Raw genomic sequence first — 22,413 nt, forward strand, 5'->3', positions numbered from 1 at the left:
AACGGCGCAGTACCAAACATGAACAAAACTTCAGAGCTGCATGGTCTCCACCAACCTGAATTGTTTTGTCTACTGAGAAAGGAAAACAAAATACGATATAACGTCATGCATTGGCAGAGAACACAACAGATGACCTCACAGGTCTTTTCCATGTGAAAAAAAAATCATACACAAGACAGCTTTTATTCTCCAAGTAATTAACCCAGCTGCTTTCACCTTTACATAATGGGATGCTTGTTATTTGCCCCTCTGCAATCCATGAAGATGTGAATTCAGTCTGGAAGTGGGACTGGACAATGTGTGAGGGGGCACCTCATTTGGAAAACACTCATTAGTCACACAGACCGATGGTGCCTTGAAAGCCAGTGGAGCACCTGGCTCTGGACACGCACAGGGGACTTTCTGGATCTGTGGTTATCTCTGCTCCGCTCTTGCTCAAGACTGAGATGTCTGTGAGACACCCTCCTTCAGGACTGCAGACTGTGAGAACTCCTTCATACCATGAAAGTCCCAAAAGATCTAAAATCCTGCTCCTCCAACATAGGTGATGTTCACGACAGGGATATCAGAATAGCGTCAGCTCTATAGCACAGGTCACCTTAGCGCAGCGGTGGACTGGACCTGGGCCCAGCTCACAGAGCAGTTTTATCCAGACCCCAAGAACCCTGGCAGCACACATAGTTTGGTCAAGACTTCTCATTTTCTCCTCCCAAAACTGCCCAAAACTCTTCAGCCTTTGGTCACTAGTTGATCTCCCAGCCTACCCCTCCTGCTTAAAAACCCAGACAGACAGAATTTGAGATGGAGCTGTCGTTTTAATCTTAAAACCATAGGCTTGTGTAGGCTGGAAAGGGTCTCCAGAGATGTCTAGTCAACCACCTGCCCAAAGCAAGTCCAGTTTGAGCACATTGTCAGTCCATGTCGAGTGGGAGTTGCCTCCAAGAATGGAGACTCCATCATCCCTCCGTGCCTCTTCACAGTGTTTGACTAGTCTTTGTACAAAAAAGCTTTTATATCTGAGCAGAACTTCCCTTGCTCCAACACGTGTCCATTGCATCTTGGCCTTTCACTGCGCACCTCTGATAAAACTGTCTCTGCCTTCTCTGTACCCTCCTGTTAGGTGGCTGGAGACGGTACCAAGATCCTCCTCCCTCTGCCGTCTCTTCTTCTCGCTGAACAAACTCATTTTCCACAGCCTCTTCTCATACATCATGTTCTCCTACCCCCTGACCATCTCAGTGGCCTCTGCTGGACATACTCCAGTACATCAGTGTCTTCCTTGTACCGGGGAGCCAGAAACTGGAGACAGTGTGCAGATGTGGTCTCACAAGTGCCGAATCGAGGGGAAAAATCACTGCCCATGACCTGCTGGCTGCACTCTTGCTGATACAGCCCAGGATGTGGTTGGTCTTTCAAAGATGATGGAGAGCAGCCTCACGACAACTTTGGCCAGCGCCATCAGCACCTTCAGATGCATCCCATCTGGTCCCCTGCGTATTTTTGTTTGGGGGGAAAAAAAAAGTCGAAGAAATATTAAAACGTGAAGTTCTCAATCTCCAAAACATATATGTCCTTTGTTTTGACTGAAAGAATTTGTGGATGGTTCCAGAACTTCAAACAACATTTTTTTCAGAAAATTTGCATTCCACGGGAAAATTCTACCCATCACCATTTCAGATCCGCTTGCAAACTTTATGAAATTGAGCTTATCGTAATTTTAACTGATCTGTCCTTTGTTGCATGGTGTAAAAAGACCAGTAACCACTTTACAATTGAAAAGGGGGAGCCCTCGCCCTCTGCTCCCCTCCTGACCCTCTCCAGTCCCTGTGGGTTCATTCCTTTGCTCTGTCTCCTCACACCAACTGCTCTGGGCTGGGACTGTGCATGAGCACGGACGTGTTTTTTACTCATTTGTTTGAACTCGAAGGAAAAAGAAGGACGTTCTCTCCCCTGAGGAATGACTCCGACCTGTGCCTTGCTCACGGCTGCGCTCAGAAGTGTGTGGATGTGCTTGAAAAGCAGGCGCAGAGCTCTGCCCGACCTTCGTCCTCAAGATAAGCTAGCTGTGGATTTCCCCACACCGATACTTCTATGAAGTGAGTCGTAGGAAAGGATATTACAGCTTTCCCTAAAAGTATCCTCTTGTTTTCACTTGAAATTAGTTCACATGGAATTTGCAGACTTTGGACCTTCCACGGGGGAAGTACGCTCATGTGGTGACTTGTGGATTGCTGATGTCCTAAAGAAAATTCCAGCTTCTCTATCTGAAAATTGTTTTTAGGCTTTGCCTTGGCAGACCTAAGCAGTAAGTGGCTGGAAATCCTGCACACGGCATTGAGCAGAAGTTCCTGGGATCTGGGGAGTTGGTCCAGTGTTCTCCATCTGTTCCAGCACCGTTGCCAAGTTAAACTTCTGTGCTACAGATTGCACAAAGGGGAGAAAAGAGCTACAAATGAAAAAAAGAAAAAAAAAAAAAGGTTTGAAAATGGGGGACTTTTTGAATTTAACCAAGGGAAAGGAAAGTAACGTGGGCCTCTTTGGGGCTAGAGCAGAGAGCTGTGGTGGGGAGACTTCCCATCTGCCTGGAGGTGACCGTTCAGTGGCTGTGAGATTCCCCCCCCCCCCCACGAGCGAGGGCTGGATGCAGACCCCAGCCCACCTGAGGGCAACAAGAAAGGTGTTTGTATCCCTGATTTGAATTTCAGAGGAAATGGAGGGATCGCCTTACTCCTGGCAGGAGAAAGAGGCAATTTTCATTCTAAATAAGGCAGCTCCCATGTCAAAAGTTCCACAGTGAAATCCCACTGCACTCACTGCATGGCTTTTTATGAATAAAATCTTAATAAATGTCCAGTGCTTGATTTTTCGCAGCAGACTTGCCTGGCTTTGATCTACACTTGCCTGGGCTCGGCACGGCTGCTGCTGCCTGCCAAGCTAAAGAGAAAAAAAGTTACTTTCCTTAGGTTTAAATAAAAGTGTGTTTTTTTAAACACTTGGCTGTTGAGTTGTGTGTTATACATCATGCCTCGGCCCCATCCCTGCTCTCCTGATCCAGAGCGCACACTGAAACAATTTCCCTGTGGTTTCCCTCCTTGGTGGAGTCGAATTCCTAGAAAACAAAAGGAATGTTGCAACTGTGGTCACAAGCTCTAAGACTGCAAATCTTACACACCGACGGGAGCCTTGGCTCGAGCAGGACACTGATAGCAGCTTATCAGGAGTGGGCACCTCGGGTTTGATCCTTGCTGCTGGGGCCGGCCAAGCAGACGGCTCTGTCCGGTTCAGTAGACATCCCGGTTCCCACAGGAACATAACGCCTCACACGTGTCTGCAAAATTAGGGAATATTTCTACGGCCCTGGGAAAGGCAGAAAGCAGCGAGGATCTGATCGCCTTTGTTGGCCTCTTGCTCCCATCCCTGAGGTCAACTCCGAGCTTCCAGTGACTTCCAGTGGCAAACCCATCAGGACCTGGCTCTGACCCGGTCTTATCTAAACGCCCCTGATGAAAACCCAAAATCTCGGGATGGCGTCCAGGCTCTCATCCAAGTTAATCCACCTGGAACTCAGGCAAAGCTGGTAGAGCCGAGGTTCATCTCGTTGGTGTTCAGGCCATGGCTCCCAGCCCAGCTGGACCCAGCTTTCCTCCATCTGCCCCAGAAGGCTGATCCAGGTGGAGAGGTGGGCTGGGAATGAAGTTCTCATGCCCACCAAAGAGGTAATGCTACTCTTTGGGCTTGTGCAAAACAGTGTGACAGCAGTGTCAGCATGTCCACCTCCCTATGGCTCTGTTCCTTCAGGTGTCCCAAGCTTCTGCCGCAGCAAACCAGGAAAACCCTGGGAAGGAAGCAGTTGGCAAGTGTCGTCCGCCCAGGCATCCAGAGCACAGGGCTGTCCCCTGTAGCCAGCACGCGCTGCCCAGGTGGGATCCTGTCCTGTTGCAGAGGGAAACGTGGGCTCTTCTCATTGCTTTGAAATGACTCCAGCGGGACCTGAGCAAGACCAGCCCCACTGCAAGGGCGAGGCCACTCCAGGCTCCGTTGGTGTCTATGTGCCATCCAAAATAGCGGTGGTTCCTCTGCCAGCTTGGAACTGAGCACTGGTAGCGTGAGCATCAGAGAGACCGGAGGATTGCTCCTGCTCTGCATGTCCAGAAGACAGCTGCCTTTTTCTGCCCGACCTCAATCTTTTCTGTCTGTCATGAACGAGTATAAAATCTGGACAATGTGATGCAAAGGGCAAAGAAAAGACGTAAGTGCCACCCACTGCTCTGTGTTTGGCCTTTCAGCAACTCTGGTTTTATCAGGCCTTTCTGCTTTTGGAAGTCTATGAAACAGAAGACCACTTTAACTACTAAAACACTCTTGTTTTTTGCACGAGCAGCAGCAGGACCTTTCACATCCCACTCTGTGAGCTGTGAGCAACAGCAAGGCTGGTGGTGGTGGGACATTACTGTCCTGCGTCTCTCCCCCTGGTGCCCTCACCTTTCTCCTCTCCCCCCATCTCCCACAGCTTCCAGCGCCTGCAGTAACACCCCCCACCAATGCCCCGAGTGACTGGGTTGCTCTGTGCACCAGGAGGCGGATGGTAGTGCCCTCTCCGGTCCCTCTGCTGCCTGTCACTTGCTGTGCTGGCAGCCAAATGCCTGTCCAAAGCCACCAAGCAAACTCTGGCTCTCTAGAATTACCATGATTAATGGTAAAGTGTGCCCACTGGGGACATTTGCAGTAAGATTCTCCTCCTCCCATAGATCCTGCTATAGACCCTCTTACGTGAGTTGGAGAAGATCTTATGGAAGAGCATTTTTTCATAAAAAAAAAACCCCAAACTTGCTTTTTTGTGGGCAGCTCCTCCAGGGCTCGCCCCAGGCAGTGACGGATGGATCTGGAGACTTTGAGGGCTGTTTCATGCCAGCGTGCGAATGCACCTGGGTTGTTTGAAGTATCAGCCATAGGGTGATCCCTTGGGATAGTTTGGGTTTTTAGGTGAATTTTAAAGGGCATCTAGACTATGCGCAGGAGTGGAGACATGCAGTATTCCGGGAGGAGCCACTGCTATTTCCCTTTGTCAGTAGATGGGCCACCTTGATCCCCTTTAGGGCATCAGCTGGCCCTGCCCCAGGCAGATGGCTGCCTCCTATTAACTGCCCACCCCATCCCAGGGTGATTAATGACGGAGAAAATTTCTGGGGGTGGCAGTAGATTCATTGCGGTGGAGATCAGAGAGAGTCACATTTTCATGACAAAGGCGAGGTACTGGCACACCACTTAACCCTTCCCCGCACAGCCTACGCCGCTGGGGCCTTAAGTGGGGCAGCGGTGCCCAGCACAGCTTCTCCAGCGTTTTAAACCTCGTTCCCTGGGCTCATCCGTTCCCTTCTGCTGGCTGCGGGAGTAGAGAGTTCATGTCCTGAATCCTAGCGCCTTGATGTCCATGCAGGACCTTTTTTACTATATGTTTTAGGCAAACAAATGTTACTGGACTCAGCCAAAGGTGAGGCAGCGAAATGATCTGGGCTGCATTATTTAGAATGTCAGATAATCATTCTGTCATTCATGTCAGAATGTCAGATAATCATTCTGTGATTCTCTAAGGTGATAAAACAGTCTGTTTTGATGTTAAAACCCTGTTGATCGTGCTAGACTGTACGCTAAACTGCAAAGCAAGTGAAACAGTTAACGTTGTAGAACAATTTCCCGGAGGAAACCTTTGTCTGAATTTGTTCCTGACTGTGTTTAAATGCTTCATGTGGTGCTGCTGGCTTCCACTTTTGATCTTAAATAAGTTATGAAATTTGATGAGAAGTTTCTGGAAATTCCCTGCATCTGTTTTTGACTCCTATTCACTGCAGAAGCATGTTTCAATGGAATATGGCATCGTGCCCCCACTTGGGGGTGTAGAAGCCGAAGCACAGAGAGATGTCATGATCATCCCTCAGCAGACCTGAAGAAAGACGGAACTTGTCTCTTGGGCTCTGTCTTGATCTCACAAAAATCACTTATGCTGGTAGAGCACCCAGAAACAGCATCACAAGCATATTGGCTAGGTAATATTACGTGTCACTCATGCTCTCGGGGTATGCTGAGAAGGCTTTTGCCACAGGAAAAGCACAAGCAGATGCATCTGCCCAGACGATCAGCCATTCTGCTGCCGTGCCAGGTTTATCTGGACCTGGGTCCCTGCATGCCGGCTGCTCGGCCCCTGCCACACCAGAGCCTGAATTGGAGGGTTACTGCTTTGTACTGCCAGCAAACCCAGCCTGGAAGACAAGCCCAGAGCTGCTCTGTTTGCTTGCAGTGAAGCAGATTCAGGGGATGTGACTTCCCATTCCACTACCCAGCTTGTGGGAGCCTGGTCTGTCTCTGGATGAATCCTGTTCTTAGAGGGACAGGACTCTGGCCACTCTGGAGCGGCTGCAGGAGAAAGGGATGCTCTGCAGGTTGTTCTGGGCCCAAGGGACACCCACCTGTCTTTCAGGAGGAGTTCAGGGCTCACAGCTCCATCCCAGGTGGAGCATCTCTGGCTCCCTACCAAGGAGAGGTGGAGCCCGCAGTCACCTTTGCACAGACATGGCTATCTGGCTTCTTAGCATCCTTCTCCTGGCCTCCTCCATCCCCACCGTCTGAGCAGCTGGTCCTGGTGATCACCGCTCTGCCCGCAGGCAGCATCTCATGCTGCATGGCACCACCAAAGCTCTCAGGTACTGCAGGTTTCTCAGCCGCGTCCACTTCACCGTGCCATCCTCAGACCATTATACACCATTCCCTTTAAATAAAATCTCTTAGTTTCAAAGCTGGAGCGAGCAGCTGTGGGCTTGCCAGGACACAGCCGTGCAGGGAGCTTGGAGCAGCAGCCTAAATCCCACATTCCCTGACCTCAGTTCTCAGCAAGAATCTGAACATAAGAGGCTGATCTTGATATTTGTTTTTTTTCTAAATGACATCACGTTTAAGAACTGTTGCTGTCCTGACAGCAATTGTGTCATCTTGCAAGAAGCAACATGTCCTAATTTTAGCAAACGCGTTTTTTAGATTACACTCGGTGAAGTCAGAACTGGAAAAGCTAAAGCTACTTTAACTCAGCTTTGCTGTGTGTTTTTGACGATCACTGATATGACTGAAGACACCAGCTACACTTTTATGCAGAAATATAGGAAAGAGGGGTAATAATGTGTAACAGCAGAACTGGCAATGGTGAAAAAGACAGAAAAAGCCAAATTCCTGTCTCTCATTATACTTATATTCGTAAGATCCTGATATCGTGTATTGCCCAAAGAGCCATGAAAGAGCCAAGTCCAGCGTTAAAAAGAAAGTTGAAGTTAACAACTGTCTAGGTAACTTTAAAACATCCTCCTCTGTGCATTTTCGTGATTACCTCAACATCAATTAACGAGGATCTCCCGCTATTTTACCAGAGGAATGTCACGTGCGGTGCGTGCGATACCTGGAGCTCACCAAAATGAAGAGATGGGATCTTTTTCTCTGCCCTCTCAGACGGTCCTATGCATTATTTATTGCCCGCAGCTCAGTCCAGGCGCACAAGAGACATGGCAAAAATTGCCGGACCAATACTACAAAAAACTTGTAAATCTCTACTGAGTTTGCCAAATAGCTTTGACAAATAATGAATTATTTGCAAATCTTTCGTTTCACTAATCGTAAAATTATCTGCTGCACTTTCTGCTCTCAAAACAACATTTTAGCAGCTTGAATAGATATAATAATTTAAAATTAATTAAAAACCCCTCCAAAACCAAAAGTAAGGGCATTGTTTAAAGTCAAATTATATGTTTATGTCAAGCTAAAATGTTCATCAAACCACCCCTAAATGGGTCTTCCTTTCTCTTCCTGTATTATTCAGTTTGTCCAGTGCAGCAAAAAAAAATGTACAGCTCTATTCTAAGCACATAATTAATAATAATAATTAATTACAAGCATTTTCCACTCTGCTTCACATGTTAGAACTGAAACACTTCACAAGTAGTTTATCTTCATGACAGCCCTGTGAACTAAGGCGAGGCGTTATCCTCCTTTACAGGCAGGGATCTTAAATGCGGCGCAGTTGGCATGAAAAAATATTTGCTAATTTTGAGAGGCTGGCAACTGATTATTTTCTAGGATATTAATTTTACAGCAGATCGCCCGCTTGCAAAAAAGTTTGGGCCCTTGGAGTTTTCAGTGGGTTATAATTTGGAAGGCACAATGGCCAAGCTAAGGAAATTTCCGTAACTTAATTATGTTTGTTAGCTAGGCAGCGTTAGTTAAAATAGTGGTTACTGTTCCTGTCCTATAGCAAACTTTGCTCCAGCTGGATCTGTTGTGTGATTGATACTTATCTGCCTGTTATTCCTACAAACAGGGATTCTCCATTTGACTCTTAAATACTGCAGAGGGGCAGCTGGTTTTTATTTAGGGTAATTTTGTGTGGGCTGCTTGGGAGTGCATTTAGCTGTCCTGCTGCTCCTCACTCTTCTGAGCTTTTCCCTTGCAGAGTGTTCTGGACCAGGGAACAATCCAGCTGACAAACATCAAATGTTCCACCACCTCTTGTTTCAGAGGGGGCTGACGTGCACCCCGGTATTGCTTGAAACAAAGAAGACTTTCCTCCAACTCTTTCTCCCATCCCCAGCTTGACGTCTGCCATGAAGTTACAGTGGATGCAAACAGCAGAGGTAGGTTACCAGCTTTGGGTATTCATAGAATCACAGACTGGTTTGGGTGGGAAGGGACCTTAAAGGCCACCCAGTGCCACCCCCTGCCCTGGGCAGGGACACCTCCCACCAGCCCAGGTTGCTCTAAGTCCCATCCAACCTGGCCTTGAACCCCTCCAGGGATGGGGCAGCCACAGCTTCTCTGGGCACCCTGGGCCAGGGGCTCACCCCCCTCACAGCAAACAACTTCTTCCTAATATCCAATCTCAGTCTCCCCTCTTCCAGTTTAAAACCATTCCCCCTCGTCCCATGGCTCCCCTCCCTGCTCCAGAGTCCCTCCCCAGCTTTCCTGGAGCCCCTTTAGGGACTGGAAGGGGCTGGAAGGTCTCCCCGGAGCCTTCTCTTCTCCAGGCTGAACCCCCCCAGCTCTCTCAGCCTGTCCTCCCAGCAGAGGGGCTCCAGCCCTCCCAGCATCTCCGGGGCCTCCTCCAGCCCCACTCCAACAGATCCAGTTGCCTTCTCCACACTGCCTGGGACCTGGTAGAGCCAGGAACGATTGGGGTGAATGTATTACTGTGCACAAAAGCAACGCCAAAACACCCAGCCACCCAGGGGGAAAACAGATGGGGAACTAGACAAACGTATACAAGTGTTTGTAACTCCCTGTGGCCAGCAGCAAGCATTTGATGGCAGGGAAATAAAGAGCTGGTTGGAGGTTTGAATGAGACTTTGAAGGAGATCTTGCTGGGATGCCTGAATCCTGGGGCTTGCTATGCCCTAATCACATGCAGCTGTGCTGACAAGCCCTGCTCTAGAAAATCAGGGAGGGAGCTAAAAGCATTGTGTTCATAGAGGTTTGCATATGTTGGAGGGATTAAAATGCTTCTTAACCCTCCAGAGTGGAATGCAGAAAAAAGAGGAGTGTATTTCCCTCGCGTGGCAGTCACTTGTAGGGCTGTGTCCCACCGCAGCCCGCGTCGAGAGCCTGCAGAGAGGAGAGCAAACGCACCCGGGGAATGGTAATGAAGTGTGTTCTCTGAGATCAGTTACGTGTGAATTAACAGAGGAAGCGGATTGAGCAGGATCATGCCAGAGGTGAGACACAGGATAGCATCTATTCCAAGCACAAAGAACAGTCTTCACTAGCCCAGATACCCTAGACTGCACACCCAAATAAAATCTAACTGGCATTTCAAATGCTTTCCAAAAGTAAAGATCTGTGGTTAACTTAGCACCTGGAAAAGAAAGAAGAAAACTTCTCCATTTATGTAACACCACCTGCTTTGGACACTTGAAAGTCTGTTGTTTTTTTTTTTTTTTTAATATTTGGTGGTCAAAAGTTGCAGATGGATTTCTGGGAGTTTCTGCAAATATAACAAAGACCCTGCGTGCATTTTTAGGTGTCAGAATACCTTTAACTATCCACATAAACGATGGGAGGATCACAGTATAGGACTGAGCAAGGACTAAACTGGACTAGATTGGAAAGGGAATCTTTTGCCTCACAGTTGTCACCAACTTGCTGTGCCCGTGAGAGGGAGGAAAATGTAGTTTGTTGAGCTTTCGCTGCTGTTCCGCTCTGTGCGATGCCCCGCTTCTGCCCTTCTCGACCAGGTGAAGTCCACATTTACTTTAAACTGAAGTAGATATGGCAGGATCAGGCCCAGGAAATAGTTTTTGTATCTCGTTGAGCTCCACGGACCGCTGCAGACGTGTTGACAGAGCTGCATTCCTTGCAACGCTCCATTATTGGCTGCCTGTGAAAACGAGCTCTGCCTTTTCCCTGTTAGTCTCCACAAGTTTGCTGTTAATTAGGCTGAGCATCATTCTGACTTCTATAAAGCTGGTAGGGGGTTGATTAGGAAGAGCGAAAAGAACAAAGCAGGCAGCGAGGACATTTCAAAGAGCGGCAGGAGGAGAAGGGATGACAGTCTCCCTGCCAGCTTGGGGCTTGCCCTGGAATTTCTGCACCTCTGTGAACCGATCCGATAGCTGCATTTGAACCCTCATCCGCCGGGTGTAAAGAGGTAACGGAGCTCTGAGCCAGATGGTGGGATAATCGGGAGGCGTTCGCCTCACCCGGTGCGTCGTGCACAGCCGTTTGGGTTCCGTTTGGTGCAGAAACTTCTCTCTACCTCTTTGACCTGAAAAGCAGCTTGATTTTGGGCTTTCTGGGGAGAATTCTGGCACCTCCGTCTGTCCACGCTGGGGGACTTCCACCTCCTGGAAGAGCTGCGGGTGTGCAGAGGCACAGAGCAGAGGGAGCTCAGAGGAGGGAGGGCCATGTGCACTTTATTATATCTTATTTAAAGAAAAACCATCAGTAATGATTCCTAAAGTAAGAGGAAAGATTTTTTTTTTTTCACGGTACAAAAGAGTGGAATTAGACTCAGAGCTGGCATTCAGGCAAAGTTCTCCCTTGGAAGAAATGCTTAATATCACCAACGTACTTTTTTTTTAAAATATATGTATTTTTTGCTTTTAACTTCCAAAACTTTCTCTTCTGGAGCTGAGGTAACTTTTGAGCATGAAGGTCCTGGGCTGGGTCACCTATCCTTCAAGCCATCTGTCTTTCCTTAATTGTTTCACATTAGTTGCACTAAGTACAGGAAAATGATCAGCAAGAGAAGTGACTTTTACTTGAAATATCTCTTTTTTTTTTTTTTTTCCTTCCCCCTTCTGTTAACACACCATCATTTTTTTTTTTAAAAAAAAGAAGAAGTCCCAAATTGAAACCGAATTATTTTTCACCAGCTCTTTTGATGTGAAGCCACTGTTACTAATGCCCTCCTGCCTCCCGCAGCTCCAGCCTAAATTTGGGACAAGCCCTCACCGCATCCAGCTGAACGGAAAACGGTCCCTAATTAACCGAACCAAACGAGTCCTCGGCTGGGAAGGAATGGCTAGGTGATAATCATGTCTGCATTCAGATGTCTCTTGCTAAAACCCAACCTCTCCCCCAGCCCCTCCTTGAAGTTATAAACTTTTGGCTGAAGAATGCGGTAGGGTTGTCCTCTTGCTACTCCCACTCCTCCTGCACCCCTTTCCCCGCCGCAAGGCCCTCCCCCTGTCCAATTTGGATGAGGCTGTACCTTTTCTTCTCTCCTTCAAGAGTGAGGGTTTTATTCCCTTCTTTTCTGCCCAGATCTCCACTAAACAAAGGAGCTCTGGGCACATCACCAGTTCCAGGACGTAAAGGTATTTAAACAGTTTCAGACTAAATCCAGAGCTGCATAGCTAAGAGCTGATTTCTTTCTCTTTATCTGCCTGATTGTTTGTCTGCCTAATTGTATTTTATTGTGTTTTGCACATTTTTTTTAATTGATTGATTTTAATTTGCACACTCCAAGGCATGGGTTTGAAACGTCTTTCCTGATTCCCTCCAAACTTGCAAATCAGTTTAAAATCTGATTTAGTGATTGATTCTCTCTTTGCTTTGTCAGTGTATTTCTTACAAGTGGTGTTTGGTGGAATTTCTCAGAGCTGAAAATAGATTTTTAAGGCTTTTTTTTTTTAAAAAAAAACAACCCGCTCTTCTGATGGTGTAAATGACTTTTCCATACTCTCTTAGTAAGACGCGTGTGAACGCTCTCAGAGTACGTGCCTGTGTATCGATCATTTGTCATGCTCCTGATTTCTCTGCAAGGAAATGGGTGCATCTGGACTTTCTTCAATTTAAATTTCTGCACCAAGGCTGGAAATCTCCCGAAGTGCAAAACTTTGGGCTTTTCGTGACTACTTCTTTTTATGTTTTTTATCCCCCCCCTCCATCCGTGCTCCACCTCGGGAGCTGTGGGAGCGGAGGAAACCCTCTCCCTTTTGTCTGGCGGGCGACAATCGTATCCCAGCCCTCGGCGGCCAGGCGTGTGTCGGGAGCCCCAGAGCTCTCCGGGCTGCAGGGAGGGCAGTTTCTTTGTCTCTGCCTCTGCTCCCAGCCCTGCCTTTTCCCTTCCCACTCTTGTCTTTCTCATTCCCCGCGTTTGAAATATTAGAGCCTGAAAAATGCATGCCCTCGAGAGCTCAGAGATTCCCAGCCGGGACGCTGTGAGATGTGTTTTTTAGTTTGGGGGTTTATTTTTTAAAATATTATTTTTTCTTCTTTGGTTCAGACACATTTTCTGCCTTGTCTGGGCTGACTTTTTTTTTTTTTTTTTGCCTGCTTTGGGGCTGGGCTGGAACTGCTGTGGGAAAGCAAGGGGGACAGTAAGGGGAGGCTCGGGGGCCCCGTCCCTCCCCGCAGGAGCGGGCGCCGAGCCGCCCGCAGAAAGCAGCCGAATATTTCCACTCTGGGAAGGGGAGACCCGTGAGGATTTCCCTCCTTCCTGAAGGAACAAACTTTTGGGGGCCCGAGGTGAGAGATGCTGCTTCCTGCCCCTCCGCCGGCCAGGAGGAGGGAGGAAGGGTTCCCCATTTTCACGTGCTGGGCTGGTATTTGGGGAATGGGGGGGAAGATGGGGTTGTGGGGGAGGAAGGGGTAGAGTCTGTGGAGCACCATGTGTTTTACAGAGCCTTTTCATCGGGGTTTCTCCTCACCTCCCTGCTCTCCCGGCCTCGCAGCCCTGCCTGCTCCCGGCACCCCTCAGGCCGGGCCCGAGGCCGTCTGCCTCCTCACAGCGGGGGCTCAAGGGATGGCCGCCCGGCTCCGGGGGGGTCTCTGCTGGGCCAGGGTCCATACCCCTTGCCCAGGGCTGTTCTCCTTTGCCCCCAAAGCCTCTCAGTCCTGTAAGGACTAAAATAAAGTCACTCCAGAGGTGGCCATGGGCTCTGTCTCCCCTCAGGGCCCACAGCACGGGCTGATCCCCCGCTCCCCCCTGGGCTCTGCCCCTTGGCTCTGCTCGCCCTGGGCCCATGGGACCCCTCCGCCATGTTGCCCACCCCCGTGGGAAGCCGGGCTTGTGCCTTTTTCCCTCAGGAAGGGGCTGTGTTCATCAGGATGGACTCTCTCCGGGGGATGAGGACCTGCCCTGGTGTGTTTCAGGGCCAAGCTCTGCATCTGGCCACTTCCCGGCTATGGCCATCTCACAGGCTCGGTTGCTGGCCCCAGCCCCGGGGAGCTGGCCATGTTGTGCTTGCCCCAAGACCTGTCCACAACCAGAAGTGTGAGGGGTCTCCTTGCTGACTCCATTGGCCCACTCCCGCCCCTGTGCAGGGGCTTTGGACCCCATATCATCTCCTTCCCCATGGCTTCTCATGGTTGGCTGGCTGTCCCAGCTCAGGAGCTCTTCTGCATCCCTCCACCTTGTCCTCCCTCCCTTCACCCTCTGTGGAAACCAGGCTTGGCTTAGTGTACCATGTCTTCATGCTCTAGCCCCAGCTCGCAGTCCTCCATCTCACGCCAGGCCACGATGACCCTTTTGCCTGCCTCGGCAAAAGGGTCCCTCTGATGGGTTTGCCAGCAGACCGCTGCCCTCAGAATTACCGGTTATCTGGGAGGTTGTTCTCCAGCAACCTTTCTCCATGCCGTGGCCTGTCTGGAGTATGATGCAGTAAACCAGAGCTGTGGGACCTGGGAAGACGGTCCATAAATAGGATCTGCTCTTTCTTGAAGTTCTCCTCTTGCTTCATAGTCCTTTATCTCCCATTCCTCCTCTGAACCAAGGCACTACGCCAGGGCAGTGTCATAACCCACCACCAAGGGCAGAACCATGACTTTTGGAGATTTTTCTCTTGGTTCCCAGCTCTTGGGAAAGAGAGGTTTGGCAATGCTGTGGTAGGGAATGATGCTGTGAATGTGTTGGCGCCATGTACAAGGAGCCAAACTCGGTGGGACTGTCTGACCCCACTGTATTAACTCTGGGGAGGGGCTGCCTGGGGGGATCAATCATTTTAAAAATGCAAAAGCCCTTAAGAACCTTGTGTGTCTCTCTTTCTTTCCTCTGTTTTTGCTTCTAGAAAGAGAACGGCAGGACGGCACCTCGGCACCCAGGGGCTGCTGCCAAAAACCATCCTCCACCAAGGCAGCAGGGACCCTCCAGCTGGAAGAAGCTTTCGGGACAGCCGGGGGAATTGAGGAATCCGTGCCATCATGGGGGTATTATGGCTGGCCAGGTTCATGCTGGGATGTACAGCAGTTATGTATGTGGAACAAGCCCAGGGTCAATATGAAGGGGACTTGCAGACAGACAGATTTGCAGGCTACGAGGAAAGACAGCCAGCAAACAGAGTGAGAAGAAGAGGCCAAGACACTTTGCGAGGGTATGTTTCATGTTCTCTTCTATTTCACAAAGCAGAACTTGGGTTATTATCATAGCGCATAGAGACCTGCTTACAGAATTGCCTTTCCTTGAGCTCAGGAAGGAGTCTGCTCTGCAGACCCACGGTAGGAGGAAAGCTCATGCCACAGGGGACAACCAAGCAGCCTCCCATGGGAGCAGAGAGCTGTGCACTGAGCTCTGCGAGGGGATCGCAGCACCTTAGGGCTCACCGGCCAGGACTGTGAAGAGCCATCAACACCCTGGCTGTTTGTGGGAGGGATGGCTGTGTCTGGGCTTTCCACCATGGCTAGTGGGGATGCTGTCAGCTCAGGTTTTGACCCTGGAGTCACCTTCGCCTCCCTGCTACCTGTCAATGCATTGGGCTGTATTGAAAGGTTATTGCTTCTGACGGCCGCTTTTGCGTGATGATTGTTGCTAACGGGAAGGTGTCACACTCAGTCCCTTGTTGTGCAGCATAGCTGTGGCTTGTGGTCTCATCTGTAGACAAATTGGTGTGAGAGCCGGACCCGTGAGCATTTTCCACCTGAGGAGGGAGACAGGGCTCAGCTAGAAAATCCTGAGGCTTGTGCTGGAGCTCAGCTGTGTTTGCATGCTCTCAAGATGGTTCCTGGCCCCGGCACTGATTCAGGGTTATTTTAAGTCTCCCTGGCTGTAGTTCTTGGAAAGTGTTCCTGTGTCAGTGGGCAGAATCAGAGCAGAACGTGATACACGCGCGAAGCCTTGGCTGTGCCAGAGTCCTCCGGCACTTGCTGGGGAATGCTGCTTGAATGGGATGGAGTGCCGCGCTTTCAGCCCAGACAGTCAAATGTGCTGTGTTTGGGCTGGAGCTGGAACATAGAGCCTGGCCGTCGAGCTGCCAGGGGCAGGGCCGTGGGGCTGGCGGAATCTGCTCTTGGAATTCAAACGTGCGTGGCCACTCCCTCCCGCTACGGTGGATTTGGAAAAGATGGACGGCAAGTGTGCTGCGGGTTTGGTCTTCTCAAAACCAGCTACCAAAAGCAGCCATCGGCTCACTCACAGGGTAAGGACACCCTGTGTCTCCCCCAGTATGACCCATAAGTAATTTCACCGTGCTCCTCTCTTTGAGTCCATCAGCCCTCAGATAAAACACCTCAAATCTCTATGACTATTGGGGATGAAAGCTGTTTCTTGAAAAAGATGGGATGACAGTCTACCAGATCCAGAGACTTCTGTTCAGCCTGCCAGCCCAGGGCTATATGTGATCGATTACTGTGCTTATAATGGGAACAGAAAGAATTGGAAGGAGTTGATGTGTGCATGGTTAATCCTGTCTCATGCAGCCCTGTGAAGAGAAAGGAAGGGCAGAGCGAGGAAACGATGAGTGTTTCCATTCCCCCTGGGACCCCGGAGAAGGTCACTGCTTTCCAGGGGTCTTATGGCACTCAGTGACTTAGGTGACCAGATCCTGTTTTCAAAAATGATTTACAGCTTAAATCCTTTAGACTTTTGGTGAGTCTAAAGGGTCCAAATCCCAAGTGCATTTTAAAAATGAAGCCCAGATTCCCAAGTTAGAAATTACTTCTGGAAACCCTTCTCTACTTTAAAGCCTCAGACGTGGACTAACATTTAAGTAAAGTAATACCAAACTATCGGTTGTGTAAGTTCTTAGAGGCCACACAGTAAGTTCGAAGCGGGATCAGAATCGGGCCTGAAGTGTTTGGCTCCCAGTCCCCTGCAGGGAGCTGGGGACCACACTGCTACCTCCTTCATTTTCTCTTCTGCTTTCCTCATGCCCTCTGAAGCAATTGCTGGAGGAAAAGAAAAAAACCCTACTGGGATAAGTGCAGGGTCTGTTTAGGGAAGTCTGCGCAACTAAATTTAAGACAACTGAAGAATCATTGTTTCTTAGCCCTTGGGAGAGCAGCCTTGTTTCAAGGGGGGGAACCATGGTGGACAACACAGGGGAAGCTGGCGAAACGCTGAGTGGCTGGAGCTTCTGCCCCAGGCGCTTCCCACGCTCCGTGTCGAGCGACCCTGACAGTCTCCTAGGTTTTGTGTCCAAATCTCTCCTTCAGGATTTCCACCCCTTCAGCAGTCTCTCTCTTTAAAATCTCTATTTTACAAGCAGATAAAAACCACTTGAGATGAGAAATCTATTGAAGAGTGATGTTTTAAATAATGTCTACTGGGCTTAGAAAGCAGCTACAGATGTCACCAGCTGCAGTGCTGTAGATGGGTCTGGCAGCCAGTGAAAGCCATCTCCTGCAGAGCCACAGACCCAGTAATTTTTGTTGTCGATTCCCCAAACAGTGCTAGTCCCTCATCCTTTATGCTCTGCCTGGAAACAATTCTGGAGAGTTGCAGTTATGGATCAACATCTTTCCCCCCCACCCCCCCCCTCCCCCCCCGCACCTGAGTTTTGCTGCCTTAAGGGACCAGGGTTCTTTGCTGCAGTGAAATTCAACTGAGTTTGACACGCTTCTTTGGGGAAAATCAGATAAGTCACAATGTCCGGTTCGGTTTACTCGCAGACTAGCACTGCAGTAGCAAAAGAAATGAAGGAACAGTGGGTTTGCTTGGTGCAAGTTTAAATGTAAAGGAAGGTAGGGTTGGTTTGGTTTTTTTTCTTAAATTTGGTGTTATTTTACAATGTTGGCGTGCAGGTGGCTTATACTGACTATGGTGATTTGTGGAATTAGCTATTCCATAATGCCACGCCTCTAAACACACATCTGAATGTCTAAACACACTTATCTGTGGTGTCTGTTTTAATAGTTTACGACATCATTTCAAATATTTGCTTTGGCGTTTGCTTTCAAAGACCCACAACTTTCAGGGAGATAGACTAATTTCAGTCTGACTTCCATCTAAAATATCTTTGGTTCTGAGGCTTCCTTTGGTTCTGAGGCTTGCATGAAAGGAATTTAAATGGAACTGGAATTAAAATACAGCAAAGCTTAGCTGCATCACATGGGCCTGAGCTGGCAGCTCCCCTGGTGAGCCCTGGGCCACCACCCCCAGCCGCCGTCCTGAACACTCTGGTTTCTGTGAGAATGTTCAAAAGTTTGTGTATTGGTTCTGGATGGGCGGAAACAGAGAAACAGATTTTGAGGGTTCACTGGATAGATCTAATGGTGACACAGTGCAGAGTCCTCTTCTCCTTTGTGGCAACCTTCTGCTCAGGGCTTCTAGACTGTCTAACCCTGGATTATTTGTTCCTTGAAAGCATTTGTTTTGCCAACACAAGTTAATAATTGCTTTCTTTTCATGCACCGTGCTTGATACCTTCTATCCTGCCAGGTGTCAAAGCCTTTTATGATATTAACATGCCATTTGCTGATAATTTTTTCCATGTCAGAAATACTTTTGCTCCCAAAGCAGAATATGACAGGCAGATACATTAGAGGACTTATGGGACAGCCCCCTATCCCCTGACAAGCTACATCTGGCTCTTTTTCTACCGTTTCTTCTTATATGTGCCTCCTTTTCTCTTGGGTGGGTGAAACCGTGGATTCCCTCCATCTCTAACTTGTGTTATATCACAATTTGGACAAGAAAATAGAATGAGACTGGAACTGCACAGAGAAGTGTGACCCAGGTGTCTGTCTTTATAGGGAAATTTTTACCAACTCTGGAATAATCAGATACCCAAACATAGTAGGTTGCTCCTTCCTTCATTTTGTCTTAAATATCTTCTACTCCTACACATAGCGCAAATAACTTCTTGTGGGTTTCCCAGGCAAGTCTTGGGTAAGCCCCAGTAGCACAGGATATCTGCTCTCTTTTGGTAGCAAGTTACTTTGTGTGAAGTGTTAGTCGATTAGTACTAAAAGAAATACACAGAACCATTTAATATCATAGAGTTTGTAGTGGGAAATTGCTCTCTAGTAGCTCCGACGTGACCAACACAAGCTGAGACCTGGAGTGAACGGGCTGTGTGCGAGGACGGTTGTAGATGTCTTGTTGGTTAAAGAAGCTTCAGCAATGCAGGAGGAAAGACTGTATATGGTTCTGCTGGAGACGTTTATTTGGAGCTCTGTTCCCATCCCAATCCCCTTTATTAAAGGGATAAGTCTGAAGTAAATGTAAAGCATGAAATAAATGCAAAATAAACAAGGCTGTTATTCACCAATGCCTTTACAAATAACAATTAATAAAGTAATGTGGGGCAATAAATCACAGCCAAAGCCATGATTTAATCTGTCCTTAAACTCATTAAAGTAGAGACAATTTAAAATGACCGTCTCCTGAAAGGAACAGCACTGACAAATCCATTTATGAGGCAGGATTTGAATGGGATTATTAGTTTAATGAACTATTGAACAGTTTCCAAGAGCAAGAATGTGTTTAACAAAGGGGAAAGAAAAGATGATTAGTCTGCAGCCAGCTGAGCTGTTTGCTGGCAGCATGATTTCCTGTAAGTTCACGGCTGCCTGTTTTTTCAAGTAAGAATAAAGGCTCAGCTATAGCCTGACTTTAAACACAACTAATTATGTCAAGCCCATTAATTACGAAATGGCCACTGCAATTGAGAAGATGGATGAAGGGAGGATGTTTGGGGAGGCGTTTGCCATACCTCTTCCCTTGCTCTGACTTATGCAAAGAGACAGAAAGTGTCTAAATTAATCGTGGGGAATGGGGAATACGAGGAGTTTCCAAGCTGCTCTCCCGTAGATTTTTTTTTTTTTTTTTTTTTGACACCTTCTTAGTTTCCAACTTGCCATTGGGGATGGAGAGGAAAGGCACATTGTGTACAAAAGACTGCTGGGATGTCAATGAGTTCTCCCTAAGCTTGGAAGCTCAGATGCAGTGGAGAGGGAAAACCGTGGGCGGTGATTCTGGGCCACGTGGCGCCGATTTAAACTGGACCTGACACTGGGATGGTGTTTAATGTCGAAGGGAGACTGCACGTAGCAGAGATGAGCTTCACCACTTTTGCCGTTCACTCTGAGATGTGCACAAAGAGCAGACGATTTCCAGCAGTGTGTTAATCCAGCTCCATCCCTGACACTACAGTTCCACAAGCATCTTGCCACAGGCATTACAAAAGGTTTTTTTGGACCAGTAGCAATTGTAATTTTCTTCACTCTCGCTTTAGGTTTATCAGAAACACGTGCCTTTAAAAGGAGTTGATGCCCAAAACAGAACCGGCACTGTCAGATGTTTCATGATTCAGGCCCTGATTCTGCCTCTGCCAAGTTTGAGCATAACATTTGAGTTGACTTCATGGAAAGGAATAAGCCCGAAGTGGGAGTCGGCAAATCTTTTCTGCAGTGTTACCATCTCCGCTGCTACTGTAAATCTAGGGAGAGGTATTGATTTCCTCAAAGTCTCGGAGTGGAGTCCTTTAAACGCAGAAGCTCAGTTTTCATTCCTTATTAAAAAAAAAAAGATTTCTTGACCTTGAAGTTGTAGAAAACTCTCTTGAAAATGAAATCCTGGTAAGAGTAAGAACCAAGGTGCTACAAAGAGGCAGTGGAAGCTAAAATGTCCCATTGCTGTAGTTTAGGCAACCAGACTCTGTCCTACTGATTGTGTGGGTTGGTTGTGAAAAAGACTCTGTAACTATGGTGATTTAAATACTTAAAAAAGCAAATTTGTGGGATGTGTCACTAACTACACCAACTGAAACTACACGCACGTGTAGCCAAAGAGTAACAACAGAACTCCAATACTTATTAAAAATTGCCGTCTGAAATGGACTGTGCTGCTTGTGGTTGCCCACATCTCATTGCAGTTGGACTAGATGATTGTTATAGGTCCCTTCCGACTAAAATATTTTATTCTGTTGTATTCTGGTCTATTCTAAATACCAGTTTCCTCACAAGATGGTGAAATGCATGTTCACAGATGCAGAGAGGACTCTCCCTCTCCAAGGAGGTAGCTTTGGCGCGTCTCCACTTAGAAATGATGAGGAAGAACATGGCAGGGGAGAGCATGGTTAAACTCTAGCAAAGCTTTCTTGCCTTCTCCCACCACGTTCCTGCCCCGGGCAGGACACGGGTCTCCATGCTCCAAGTCTTGCTAAAGCTGAGTTTAGAGTGCGGGTACATCCCTTCAGTAAAGGTGCAGCTGGAGCTTCTGTCACTGTGATCCAATCAACTCTTGAGCACGTCTCAGCTGCTTCCAGGGCCACATACTCCACGCGTGTAAACCTTGATATGTATTCATAGAGCCAGATGTGAAATACTACAAAGAACAGAAGGAACAAAATTAAGGCAGCAGCTGGAAACTTATGACTTAAGACTCTTGTTCTTAAATTTTCCTTGTGTCTTGATTTATATTGTGAAATGGTTGATCTTGGACCTCTGGCCCAGGCTGGTTTCTCTTGTTATTGGCAGAAAACGTGAAGGCAAGTATTGGCATGGCAAAAGATTATCTGGCGTAGAAGTTAATAGGTTATATGGGTTTTGTTTGGAAGTTTTAAGAACTGGATTTGAAGTTTTGATTTATTTCGGAATTTAAGGGGAGGAGAAAAAGATGGAAGAGTTGGTAACGCTGCTTTCCAAATGAAAGTGTTAAGTAGTTCCTGGAAAACAGTTGCGTTTTTAGTCTTTTTTCAAAGGAAAGTCTTCTGTGTGGTTCCTTGCTGATATATATGATTTAAACTTAAATGTGCACAAATAAGGGAAGATTTTCCCTACCATCACTCATAAAAAATGTGTGAAGATCAGAATAAAGGGGGAAAAATAGTATTATTGATAAAGAAGTATAACAAAAGATTTTATAGACCCCCTTTGCTAAAAATAAATAAATAAATAAATATTGTAAACATTATTGCTCTTGAACTTGGCATTAATCTAAGTAGATGGAATCCAAATCCTATACAGTCTTTGTAAGACTTCCCTTGCATTTTGTTGCATTCCTTTTCCGAAACCGAATAGTAATCGTGCATATTTTAAAAATTATTTCCATTGTTCTCTTTTTCATAATTTTCAGATACAATTCGGGTGTCTACCCTGCAGTTGGCTCTGCGTGGCTCGGGTCACCTAAACTTGGGCAGCGCTTTGTTGTGAGCATAGAGATTTATTTTGGTGTCAGCTAGTCACCTTGATGGCAGCCAGGCAACCTTCTCAGCGTGGCTTTCTCTCCACGTGTGTCCGTCCGGAGTCCACCTGAGCAAGGGGTCCCAGGAGACCTCTGCCTGGGTGCAGGGATGATTTTTGAGCCACGGCTGCGGTTTTGTATTGGGGAGGTCCCTGATGGGGCTTCCCTTCATTGTAGTCTCATGCTCCATCACCTTATTGGTGACCTTACCGATAGCTGCATCTCAGCAGGAGAAGGAAAAGGGGGCTGAGATACAGAGATCTGGAATGTTTCAAGACTGCATCTTTGTATTTAAGATGGCCCAAAAGCTGCCTTCTGCTCTAAATTAGAGTAGGGAATTCAAGCCTGAGCATGGGGGGAGGAGAAGTACCATTGAACATTAAATAGGCCCATTTAATGCTCTTTCAATTTCAATCCAAAGACAATTTAATATGTATTAGAAGTAGAAATGTAATAACCACCTGGAAAAAATAAGTTAATTTCTCCCCGTTTTCTAATAATACAAAAATGAAGACAGTAAACACCTGAGTAACTTCGTTTGA

General features: G+C 47.7%; 1 protein-coding gene across 1 annotated transcript in view; it reads left to right on the forward strand.

The window, feature by feature from the left end:
* Positions 1 to 9,572: 9,572 nt before the first annotated feature.
* The window catches only part of FBN3 (fibrillin 3), a 119,651-nt gene continuing 106,810 nt past the window's right edge, over positions 9,573 to 22,413 (forward strand). Inside the window, exons 1-2 of the mRNA XM_074565670.1 lie at positions 9,573 to 9,743; positions 14,541 to 14,843. Of these exons, the coding sequence (XP_074421771.1) occupies positions 14,674 to 14,843 (170 nt within the window). The 5' untranslated portion in view covers positions 9,573 to 9,743; positions 14,541 to 14,673. The remainder of the gene's footprint in view (positions 9,744 to 14,540; positions 14,844 to 22,413) is intronic.

Source organism: Larus michahellis, chromosome 23 (assembly GCF_964199755.1).
Source record: "Larus michahellis chromosome 23, bLarMic1.1, whole genome shotgun sequence".
Lineage (NCBI taxonomy): Eukaryota > Metazoa > Chordata > Aves > Charadriiformes > Laridae > Larus > Larus michahellis.